The sequence below is a fragment of the Limanda limanda genome, chromosome 16 (assembly GCF_963576545.1).
Source record: "Limanda limanda chromosome 16, fLimLim1.1, whole genome shotgun sequence".
Classification (NCBI taxonomy): Eukaryota; Metazoa; Chordata; class Actinopteri; order Pleuronectiformes; family Pleuronectidae; genus Limanda; species Limanda limanda.
Window position 1 is genome coordinate 11280560 of NC_083651.1, and position 12728 is coordinate 11293287.

A 12728-nucleotide genomic window follows, 5' to 3' on the forward strand; every position below is an offset into this window, starting at 1 on the left:
GAGAAAAGGAGATGAAACAGATGAGAGGAACGTATTCAACGTCATTTCGTCAAATAAGATCCTCTTGTTGTCCCAGAAAATCAAGACCAGCAAAGAAGGCCGAACTAGAAAAAGCACACAACCCTTCTGTTTGTTTTTTCGCCTTTGTAGCTGATTAAATGACGAATAACAACACCTTATGTCACCAGTTTTCATGGGAAGACTACACAAGCCAAAATACCCACATTAACATCAGTATCTTTTATAAGTTGAAACCATGATGGAGAAGCTACATCAGTGGAGAGAGATACAACAAATTACCATAAAGCACGGTCGTCCCTGAACATGCCAACGAAATAAGCAGAATCGAATGAATTTAAAAACCGACACCAAGAGTCATGCAAAGCATCTGACCACCATCCCAAGGGCTCCTTCTTATTATCCCTTACCTTCTATTGAAAAGCAATATTCACTGTTAGGTTCTCAGACCAGCATTGGTGTCATAGTAGCAAACAAAAGGAAAGAGATGCGTTGGTAAAGAATCATAACGGCGACCAGCAGCTGCATCCTTAAAAACTCTTACTTTTCTCGGGGTCACTCCTACTTTTCTCGGGGTGAAAGAATGCTAGATGGAGTAACACTGCATTTGGATGATCAGGGGGTGGAGCCAGGATTTTTTATTTCACTCTCTTTAACAATGCGAAATAGGAAGTTTTTCAACATTTTTCTTAATTTCACAGGGTATAATCTTATAAATATCTTAATGGAAAAAACCTGCCACATTAATGGGACTGATATTAATATTTATGTTTAGTTTTTAAGAGGAATGCTGGGCCTTGACGGGAGTACGGTAGGTGCTCTGTCTTCTATCAGTTACAAAGTAGAGTTGTTTATTTCATAAGGCTACTTTAAAAATAAATCCTTTTCTAATATAAAAAGGTAGATAGTCAATCTTTAAATGTCCTCTTCTTCCTACTCCTGCTCTTGTTTTTAACTTGATGTTGAGTTGGGTTGGAATAGGAGTAGACCATTAATATCTTAGGCCAGTAGAGGGGAGTGTTTTTACAGAACCTGATATGTATCATGTTATTTATTGAAGTCTGAAATATTGTCACTGTTATGGTGGTTTTCCCATGAAGGATAATTAGTTTCATGCTCTTAAACTACTGACTGCATGGATGTTTGTGTAGCTGCATGTGTTCAAATGTGTGTCACTGTGCAACACCACAACACGTCGCTCTAAATATAACCGTGCTCTAGAATCCAAAACCAACATGGCAGCTTATGACTTCTGACCATAAACTGGAATTAAAAACTTAAAGAGTCGCCAGCGCTGTAGCTTCTGTCCCCGTCCACACTCATAAAGCCTCAGTTAGCAACAACAAGACTTTAAGTGTGAGAACGTGTCGTGATGAGTGAGTGTGAACTTTTTATGACTGTAATAAATATCTTCACAGGCAGATAAATCTCAACGGTAAGACACTGTGTGAGCAGCTGCAGCCTCCTGACACAGTATGAATTCCAGCAGTGGCCGCACACAAACAAATGCACTGAACATCAAATAATCGAATCACAACTGCAGACATCTTGTTCTTCCTGTTTGTTTTTCATGTGACCTCATGTTATTATGGTTATTATGTGCACAAGAGTGACTGATGCTTACCCTCCAGTCTCTGGTTCTCTTTCTCCATGCGCAGCAGAAGGATCTGCTGGTGGATGGCGGTCTTCCACAGCCCCTGGTAGTCGGCGGCCGTCTTCTTAGGCCGCTCCCCGGACAGCGGGTCGCCCGGAAACAAGAGCGGGCGCCCGAAGGCGTCCAGTCCGGAGACCGAGCTGCGGGGAGAGAGAGGCAGCAGCTCTCTGGCATCACAGTGATCTATAACACAACAAGTATAAAACATCAACAGAGAGTACACATGGAAAACACAGCTTCAACTCCACGATCATTAATAATGAAGCCTAATATAAAAGACCTTGTCTGTACTCTGGAATAAGTTCACAAAGAATAATCACCCAACCCTGCAACAGCACAAAAACTAGTTGGACCATTTAGCAGCTATAGAGCCAGATATTTTTCTCTGAAGTTCAGGGCTAAAGAAGATCACAACTTTGAATGTGACGTATTCTGCAATGTCTGAGGTCTTTTAATGAATATTTGTAGGAATCTGTTATGGGATATTTATAGGAATTTGCCTTTTATAAGTGAAATCCTCTCTTCTTCCTGCACTCCCAAATAAATAAATGAGTAAATAAATAAATAGTAAGGTGCACAAGGCTGTAAAAAACACTGCACGCTCAGAAACTCAAAAGCAACGAGCAAATGCACTCTCATTAAAAACAGGAACATTTATATTTGCAGAACAATGAGCTGTGTGACCTATGATCTTTGCAAAAACAGCACATCAAGAACACACCTCATTACTTTATCTTTTCACCGCTGCATCATGATATCAATATTTTGCCACATGCCATTCTGTTGGCATTATTATTTGCTTATTTTGTTATTAAAAAAACACTTTTTGGGTCCTATGTGGACTGGTCTGTACTATGATAGGGAAAAACTGTATTAGTTGTGTAAAGCTCTTTGGATACAGACAAATAAAATATGAGGACAGGAGCTTTACAAAAATAAAAATAGGTTGTTCAGATTCAGTTGATGTCACCAGATATTTTGCAGCATCATAACTTTAATTCTAATTTGTCTGAACCCAGTGCACAACGGCTCTGTTTAAGAGAGGAACATGTTCTATCAAAATTAAATCAGAAAACACAAGACTTATTGAATAATTGGTAAGCCAAGATGTTTTTAGATTAGATGATCTTAAATTTCTCTATAATTCCCTGGGTACGCCGAGAAAGCCTAATAAACTGGTCATGGGAACAGGGAGGAGGATCAGTTTCCTCCTTCATCAGGGTTTTCCTAAAAGGTTGAAGTGTAAAAATACTTCTTTTCTTTCTACCCTTCCTGATTTTCACATGTACTGTATGCATTTAAATATAAAGTCAGATATTTCAAAAAAACTAATTTCCCACAAAAACCAAGCGCTCCTTCTCCCTTGTACTCATCTTCTATGCACTTGTGGTTTATTCAGAGCGTATTCATTGTGCATCATCTTGTGTCTCGTCTGAGCTGTTGGATTGTGTTACCAGACCTGAGTGTTGCATGGATGCAGATGGCTTGTTCATAGGCGACGCGACCCTCAGGAAGATCTTCTGCCTCCAGGAGACCCTGCGTGGGGTCGGGGGGAGACCTGCGCTCACCGAGTCGCTGCTGCACCCGGACAAGGTCCTCTTCCTGCCCTCCCCATTGCTACGAGAGACCACAGCAGCGTCAGCAGGTGTCGGCTTACATCAACTCTCCTTCAGCACTTTCTTACAAATGCACACACACACGCACGCACACCTTTCAACACATGATCACACACACATCTAATCTCTGACACAGGAAACCTTACACAAGCTTCTCATCCAAGCAGATGAGAAGCGGTCGAGACGAAATCTTAAACATACTGATGAACAAAAAACATGTATTATTGACTGATTCCCAGTTTCCATGTTAATGAAGCAGCAGTTCACAGTTAGTGTGTAACACGACAACAGACATCAGCCACAGCTGAGGCACATGCAGGCGTTTTCCGTCGTCTGCATGAGAAGTTGTTTATGTTAGTAGAGAAGAAAACGTGGTGAAGAAGCTCGTGGGGTTACTGTTGCTGTGTGCAGAGCCTTTTAAAATGGGTTAAAAATAAATAGGATTAAGGAAAACACTTGGTCAGAGCTCAGGCGAATCTTAAAGGGCCAGTCCTGATGGTGCAACAGCCACAGTTAAGTGTTTGCTTACATGTGAGTCTCTGTGAAGTCAACCTGCTTTTTGCGTTAGCATACTACAAGTGTGCTGCTTTCAGTGAATGAGTCAGAAGGTTACATAAAATACTCCCCCACTATTATGCATATTAGCGTTATTTACATTTGTGGTATATTAAGAGTCTTGTACAATTTTTTGCAGCATGCAACTACCGACCATCTGTCCTGAATCAACAAAAGAGTTCAGTGACAATAAAAAAACATTACATTCTTTTTGCAATGACAAGACCTCTACTGCCACATGTGACACTTTAGATCAGAATTCAGTTGTCTGAAAAGTGAACCATATCAATGTTGTTCTGTTCCCTAGTCTCTTCCTCTCCTATTGTTTGTTTCCTTTATTTATACCAGTGCTCTTTGCAAGGACTCGTGAACATCAGTGAAATGAAATAACACATATTTGTTATATTATGCATTTGTATGAATAAACATGTTGAAGTGTTTGCCCTGAACATTTACATATATCATTTTGGTTGACTCAACACTCTGCATCACAAAAACAGAGCTTTAAACATTTTAAATAAAATCAAGAAATGTCTTTTAATTTTTTATATTTTCAATAATTTTCTTCTATTAAAGAAACAAGGTTTTTGTGTCCCTCACTGCAGTTAACTTGATAGTTACAGTAGATACGAAGCCAAGTCAGAACACAAGAGCCTGTCCGATCATGTGGAAAAACAGGAAGTGACCTCTCGTTGAGACAAATGTCACTGACACAACAATCTTTTTGCACAATTTTCCGTTCTGCACATTCACCACAGGCTCTCGAGCAGGTTTAATCCCTCACTTGAATTCTTGCATGACCACGTATTGTTTTTTCCTGTCAGTTAAGTCAGGAAGAAAGTCACCGGGCAAAATTTAAAGTGCAACAGAAAACAAACCTCGTTGCAAACATGCTGATATATTCAGAATGAAACACCCAGCAGGTCGAGGCTTTGCAACTTCTCCTCTTTAATACCTGCTTTTATTCATCTTCCCAGGAAACATGCACCGAAAAATAATTTCTGCTGCTTTATCGATCAAACAGCTCAGGCAACGCTGTGGTGCGGAAATAACATTTTACAATTGGTCGACTCCGCTGAACCTCATCTACAATGGAAATGTTGACCTTTACTTCCTGCCGTCCACACACCCAGACCCTGTGGAGGCAGAGTAAGGAGAGAAGATCTGAACCAGGCACACCACAGTATGTTTCCTGAACATACTACTGCAGCCCCTCACAGATGAATTGGTTTTGCCGTTTATGTTTGTCGATTTGTGCCTGTATTCATTTTCTTATTTTACAGAATACACAGATTTACATTTATTTACGTTTACGTTTATTTTCTTAATTCAAGTGCCACTCTTTTCATTTATAGTTGTTTATAATAAAGTTTATGGTTAAACTGTGAAATATCAAGCCTCAATTACATTTCTTTGTCATAAGGGTAAAATAAAGACATCGTAATATTCATTCCCATTTTTTTTTTATAAACTACATATATCAGCCAAAATATTGGTAATTGTTTAGTCCCTAATATTGGTACCAGACCTAAAAAAAAGCCATGTCAGTCGGGTTATAGATACTATATTAGTTGATTGATTATTGCAGCTGAACATTGATTGCACACTTTCAATATAAAAACATGACTGAAATGACTAAACGTGATGCTCTGTGTAGCAGCTCCACAGCACAGTGAATGCCACTGGTCAGGAAAAGTGATGGCAAAAGTGTGAAATGTCGATATTAGAGGCTGTAAATCCAGATTAAAAACAGTTTTGCCGTGCAAACAAAGATTCACATTCACATGCATTTGCAAAAGGGGCGGGGGGTTTATCAGCATCCCCTTCTACTTCTGAGTGAAGACGCAAGAGGGCAGGTCCGGCTGGAGAGGCGATGGAGAAAAACAAGCTGGAATAACGCGAGTAAAGTTGCTGGTGATAAGACAGGAAGAGAAGATACAGGGACAACAAAAAAAAAGCTGAGTGTTAAAATATTTGACAGCCAACATTCCACCAACGAATAGTCCGTCCCTCCCACCCATCTCATTCCCTCTCATTTCTCTGGCCGGTACACTTGAGTCTAAGTAGGGGGGGCTCGTCTGAGCGCCCCCTCTCACCTCTTAAGGCTCCCACTGTCTGCCAGGGAGCTTAGGGAGCCCAGCGAGCTCAGGGAGCCCAGCGAGCCCTGGTAAAAGCTTTTCAGGAAAGTGGGAGCGGAGAAGGAGGAGGGGAGGCCGAAGGACTCGCTCTCCGAAACGCTGCGAGTTCTCGAGACGGCCGGGGGACTGGGCGAGCCGAACATGAAAATGCGCACAAATGAAAAAACAAACATTACACAAAAGAAAAGAGCCTTCTGGGCACAGAGGAACCCGTGAGGGATCAAAACAGAGGCAGGAAACGTGTGATGCTATTGTTTTGAGGAGAGCGGAGCAGGAGGTAAAGAGATTGAGGACTGATCAAAGTGCTGCAGACGGATTACAACGTCTGTGTGTGCAGCAGAGGTCAAATAAATATTTAGTCGGAACTGACTGAAATAAAAGCCAACAGGTCCTGGTTTCTTCTGCAAAGTTAGCACTAGCCAATTCTTCAAACAAAACACAACAGCCCCTTCCTTGTGGAAAACTTTGAGCACAATTCACTCAGCAAAACATCAACTGCAGCAGCTTTTCTAAAGAGAAGCACATTCGGCATCCCTGACTCTCACACATGGAGAAATGCAGCGACGGATGCAAACTGTGTGATGCAAAGTGTCCGTTACCTGCTCTGCAGCAGCTCCGGGGCGACAGAGTTCTGCCTGCGGAGCGACGACTGTCTGCTCTGACAGGCCGGCGGCCCCTCGAAGGAGATGCGCTTCTTCACAGGTGGATGGCTGAAGGTGTGGGCGCGCCGGCGGAACTGCAGGCCGCCTTCCGGGTCCTCATCGGGGAAGGCGGGGGGGGAACCTGGAGGGGAGTGACCAGGAGACTCCTCATCCTGCTGAGGGAGAGAGAAAGATGTCAGCAAGACCTGTAAAAGCAATTTATTAATAACGTGTAATGTGATTAGATTATCTGACTGTGAGGTTGAGAAACACATCATCCAAATTCAGCTGAAGTACTCAGTTTAGCTCTGCAGGTCATAGCATTGATACGAGTTAAATTCAAAGACTTCAGATTGAATACATCCTGTGTGTCTAAATACAAACCACACAAAGCTAAACAACACACTCATGTTACAGGTCTGCACTCACCAAACCACTGAAACCCCACAGCCCGACTCATTCCAGGTTCAACTTTCCTCTCAACACTGTCGCCTCACGCCTGGCAGTAAACACCTCCCACATCTATTGTATTCTAATGGTGGACGTCCTGTGACTCAAGGTATCACATGCCATTGGTGGGGAGGCTCTCTGCAACTCAAACCCTCCAATCCCCTCCCATCATGCTTTTAGAGACGGCCCACTCCACTCCACATGACAAGAGGCACTCAGCGAATTATTGTATTTATATATATAAAGAGACAGAGAAATAAAAAAGTCGAATCATCACATTGCAGAAGGTCTGCTCATCTGTTGCACCGTCAGCTGAACGTCTTTGTTTTTGTGATTGCACGTTTGAGGAAGCTCTGATAAACAAAGTGGCTCAGACGCTCGTGCAGCGCGTTGCGTCCGATGACAGAGCGAAGAAGAGGAAGCCAGGACACACACACAGCTCAGCAGACGCACAACTGCACATCCTGACTTGAATTTCCTGCCTGGTGGACCATGGGCTTCCTGACACAAGTCCCCAGATGACAACTCACTCACTTAATTACAAGGCAGACAACCTTCTTCGGATTGTCAGGAATATAACACAGCAGGAGCACAGGTGAGCCTTGAAGGAGTCCGATTCTCTTTAAGAGCAGTTACACATACTGTGTAATGGAATAAGTGTTGATTCTGCATAGAAACAGCAAAAGGGGGACGTCTTCGAGCTAGACAGGCTGCGTATGAAATTAACACTATTTGCTCTTCCTGAGTGGGATTGTGTTTGTCAGGGTCTCAATGACTGAGTGATTGGACTTAAGTAAATCTGTAAAAGCCAGTGCTGTATCTGGTAAGAAGTGTAGCAGCTTCATTAAATCACACATCACTTCTAGCTGCCACTTGATGGCTCGAATTGTGAATTATTTCCCTCACTTGGCGGAAATCTGACATAACATGACAGATGCAAAGTAAAAGTCACGTGACAAGCTGGGAGTCTGTCTGTTTCATGTCTGAGTGAGTTTCTCGTCATCCTTAAAGGGAAACTCCACTGATTTTACACATCGAAGTCTGTTTACAGTCATTTTTTTCTCCTCTGGATGTAATCTCATTATGTGCGTATTTCTGAATGTCTTATCTCTCTTATATGTCGCGCTTTTTATCACTATTTTTACTAATTAAAGCAAAAAAATGTCTTTAAATCTGCAGCACTCAGTCCCGAAAAACATCGGGCCTGACATTTTTCATCAACATCCATGAATTGTTCTCTGTAAAATCGAGGAAAATGTTGACAACGCCCTTAAGAGATCTCGCAATGCTAAAGAAAGTGAAAAATAAATCCTGGATCCACCCTCTGGTCCAGATCAGGACCAAAATTAAATGGCTTCATTCCAGACCCAGACCTCAGCCTTCTAACATGTTTTCCATAATAAAAAAAGCAGAGCTCTGCAGCCTGCAGCTCATCTCTGCTTGAGGCTACATTAGCCGCTACTACAATCTGCTATCTGCTGCATTGATTTTGATCTTTTTCATTTAAAACCACGAGTCTCTCAACCCCATCATGACTGACGGGGAGTCGGTGGGACGACATCACACCTCCACTGCACATTCTGCACAGCAGTGACACGGAGGAACCAACAACCCCAAATGGTTCACTGACACTTCTGTAAACACACAAACCGCTTCATCAGGAAAACAGATCAGAATCATGCATCCGTGTGAGAACAGCTCTGTTGGCAGCCTCCCTCTGCTGACAATGCTATAAGTGAAAGAGTTGGATGTAACAGCTGGAGGATGACATGCTTTCAAAAGCCACTGAGTCAAAAGGTGAGAATTCCCAGAGTCCCCTGAACGAAGCTCCCAGAATTCTCTGGTTCCTCTTACTCTGTCGAAGCTGCCGATGCTTCCCATGCTCCCCAAGCGGCCTCGCATTCGGCTGGCACCCTGGTGACAAGAGGAGGTTACACAATATGAAACAAAGCAGATAATTCAAAACATGTATTATTAATAAAACGTTTGTAAACAACCACTTTCTTTCTGTCCATGACAATACGATTTGTTGGGATCAGCAATACAATAATAAAATCCTCAATGGCAAGAAATACAAAGGTCACATATATCCTGACATGATAACATTAAGTCTGTGAGACAATAACAGATGGCAGGAGAGGTCTCAGACTGCCTGGGTTCCTCTACTAGGTATTTATTCTGCTGTCCCACTGGCAGATATGGGTCACTCCAAATCCCCTGGATGACAGTGACACATTAACCGCGACTGATACAAAGACAGAGCAGGAGGACGCGTGAAGGTGCACGGCACTAGAAACTAGAAACGGAAACTAGAGTCTGTCTGGGCTGAAGAAATAAGAGACGAGGGGGGGGGAACTGAAGACGACAGCAGGGAATTAGATTAAGACAAAATGTGGGGTCGTAAAAGAAAATGGGTTTAAGAGAAATAAGACATACCCGGGCAAAGATATTCTCTAGGGAGCTGGTGAGGGAGGTGCGTGCTTTGTTCTTAAGAATGTCGAGTTTGAAGCGACTGCCTGAGGCTGCACCGTCGCCTGCCGCTGCGCTGTTCGCTGCATTCTGTCAGACGACAACAAAGCACAAGAGAGAAGAAACATCAGCGCACAAACAATTATTAATATGCGTGTACAATTAGTCAGTTCGCCCTGCAGCAGCAGACCACATGGCTAAGGCTGCTGGAAAGAGCCTGAGACTGTTGGTTGCTGCTGTTGGAGTTTTGCCAAGAGAGAGATAATATTTAACGTACAACGCCCCTCAGGCCAGATCACGATGAAGTAATAATCCACCAGACTGTATTTTAAATGTCAAGTTTGAAACATGAGACAGTGAGTCAATTCAGAACCTGCTCAGCTCTTTCCAGGAACATTATGAATCCAGTTTTTGGAAACTGTTTACGACGGCAACTAAAGCTGGAAAATTGAGCCAACAGGACAAGGAAATATGTTTTTTTCATTTTAAATACTCCAAGGAGGAAGAGAGACACATTAAAGTCTTTGTTAAATTATACGCTACAAAAACTCCATTCCTGTCGCATCTGAATTGACTTTTCAAATATTTCATGATTACTATAGGTCTTTTAAAACGCTTTTATTCTTTGGGAAGTTAAAGTAAAACTCCACGACTGAGAATCTGTCGAAGGCTCATCTCTGCTATTGCACCAGAGAAATCTAATTATAACCTTCGCTGAGGGAGTTATTGAAGTTGTTTGTTGGTTGGTTTTAATTTATTTGTTTGTTTCTAAGCAAGATTACACAGAAATTACAAGATGAATTTCCACAAAACTTGGTGTAACCATGTGATTAAGGTCGCGCAGAACCCATTCTATTTTGGTGCAGATACGGATCGGGGGCAGATTCAGGTTTTTGACATTTTCACTGTTTTCCCAGGCAATAATTCATGGATCTTGATGAAAATCAGGCACATTTAGGGGACTGATATCTATAGGTGTGTGTGATTTGGTGCAATTTGAATGAATTCAAGGGGAACGATGGGCCTTGGTGGAGGTGTGTCCTCTGCCGAGTTTCATGTTAGTACTTAAACAATTGTTTTAATCATCTACAGGAAACGTGTTTACCTGAGCAGCTTCTCCGATGTGGAGGTGGGTCTTTTGTTTGGTTCCACAGATCTGTCTCAGGTGGAGAATCACCAGCTCATTCTCCTCTTGGTCTGACACGGGCTTCAGTTTCTGTACACATGGACAAACAAACACTCAAAACTCAAGATCTAAAAATAGTTGTTTTTGGCAATCTATCGCCAAAAAACCTTTCACTAGTGCACTCTCTCTAAACTTTACCTGAACTCGCTCAAAGACCTCAACCTGCTCTTTGTCTGTCAGCTCGGACATAAATTTTTGGATGGCTAGCTTTGCTCTGGGTGGGTAGAGACCTGGAAACAGAAATAAAAAAATACTCTTTTATTTCGCTTGAACTCAGAGAATTTGACAAAGTTCTAAAATATGAATGAGTCAGGTCGGAGAGAGGTGTTGGAAGTGTGACTGGGTTCATGTGGCTTAACCTTCAATCCGCTCGCAGAGCTTGTGCAAGTCGTGCATGGGGCAGGCTTCACAGAGCTTGATCGGGGTTTTGTCGCTCTGCAGGGCCGCTGCAGTAGTGAAGGCCTGCTTCAGGGTCAGCATCACCTCGTCCACCTGACACACACACAATCAAACAGAGGACAAGACAAACACACACGCAGAACGGCAACACCGATATTTGAGTTGAGATTTAAGTAAAATATATGGCTATGACCTCATTCAGACGTCAGCCCTTAGTTCTCCAATCACAAGTAGTCAGAGGCAAGTTCAGGCCTGCTCTGACATCCTCCCACCTGCTACAGTTTGACAATGAATCAAACATAAGTTCCCTATTCTCAGCCTCCATACGTTGATTTACCGCCACGTTATCAACACTTTCCACTGTTGACCATCTCTCTCTCACTCACGCCAATAAACAGATACACACACACACAAATGGGAATTTACCTGTCTTTCAGTTTGAGAGCAGGACTAATTGAATTCACTTTTAGATTTTGGTAATGTTTTACTCCAAACTCTGTGCACGTGTAAAACGTCATATCTCAGATTTCTCCTCTGCACGACAAGATTCCCCAGCCAATAAAACGCCAGGTGTAGGGCTGACAGGTGAAATTGTTCGGCTCTTGTTGGAGCACTAAACTTAAAACTGTCGACATGTGAGCGGATCTCTTGGGAGAGATTGCTTAACCAGGTGTGATCGAGGGCCTGAGAGCAAACGCTGAAGTCATCATCATTTATGTCATCTGTGCGACTTACCAGGGACTCACTGGCACACTGGAAAACGTAGCACACATACTGACGGGACCCAGACTCCGACTGGTCCCTGCCAACCAATCCAAAATGGTCTGTCTGTTTGATACCCTGGGTCAAAGTCAAGAGAAACGGGAAAATGTATTTCAGCAAAGGACGGGCATACTTTTATACATTATACTGAAAAGAAGTGCACTGAAAACATAATGGCTTTTAACATTTTCCATTTTCCACTTTTGATTCAATTAATATAATGACTTCTCTGCTCACACTAGACTCTACATTATCATTATTCAGGGAGTGCATTTAAAATTGGGCCGGCATCAGACTCCATCACTGATAAAAGCATTATTTGCAAAAGTTAAACACACAATTAAAAGAGCTCTAATGCAGATTGGTGCATCCAGAAAAGAAATGCAAACATTTAGTCTGAGCTCATTGTCTGAGTAGAACTGCGGCAGAGACACAAGAGAAAAGCTGTGAATATAAAAATAAACCAACCTGACAGCAGGATGAGATATCTTTGAAGTTCTTCTCCAGCACCACTGTCTTGCTGTCTGGACTTATGAGGTTTACTTCAAAACGCCCCACCTGTGGTCACACACGTTCACGCAAGAGCTTAAAACACCTTCATACTGTCGTCAGATCATGGCTGTAACTTAGGGCAAAGCATATATCAAGTCAAGTATCTCATGACAAGGGCTGCGACTATTCTGAGACCCGTTCAATGACAGACGTAAACTCACACACTCCCAAAAATCAAAATCAAGGTCAACAAGTATGCAGCAACGATTTTTCCCATAATTGACTGCTATGTGGAGTATCATATTGAGTGTTGTGCTCCAGTTTTTAAAATTAGCTCCATGAGGAAAT

The 12728-nt window shown here is 42.5% G+C and overlaps 1 protein-coding gene across 1 annotated transcript in view; it reads right to left on the reverse strand.

Moving 5' to 3' along the window:
* LOC133021684 (TBC1 domain family member 4-like) overlaps window positions 1-12728 on the reverse strand; it is a 32613-nt gene that overhangs the window by 10310 nt on the left and 9575 nt on the right. The window contains exons 5-15 of the mRNA XM_061088637.1: window positions 12357-12446; window positions 11862-11966; window positions 11087-11219; window positions 10866-10957; window positions 10647-10757; window positions 9509-9631; window positions 8927-8986; window positions 6581-6798; window positions 5940-6107; window positions 3132-3289; window positions 1643-1855 (exon numbers count right to left, since the gene is read on the reverse strand). Of these exons, the coding sequence (XP_060944620.1) occupies window positions 1643-1855; window positions 3132-3289; window positions 5940-6107; window positions 6581-6798; window positions 8927-8986; window positions 9509-9631; window positions 10647-10757; window positions 10866-10957; window positions 11087-11219; window positions 11862-11966; window positions 12357-12446 (1471 nt within the window). The remainder of the gene's footprint in view (window positions 1-1642; window positions 1856-3131; window positions 3290-5939; window positions 6108-6580; window positions 6799-8926; window positions 8987-9508; window positions 9632-10646; window positions 10758-10865; window positions 10958-11086; window positions 11220-11861; window positions 11967-12356; window positions 12447-12728) is intronic.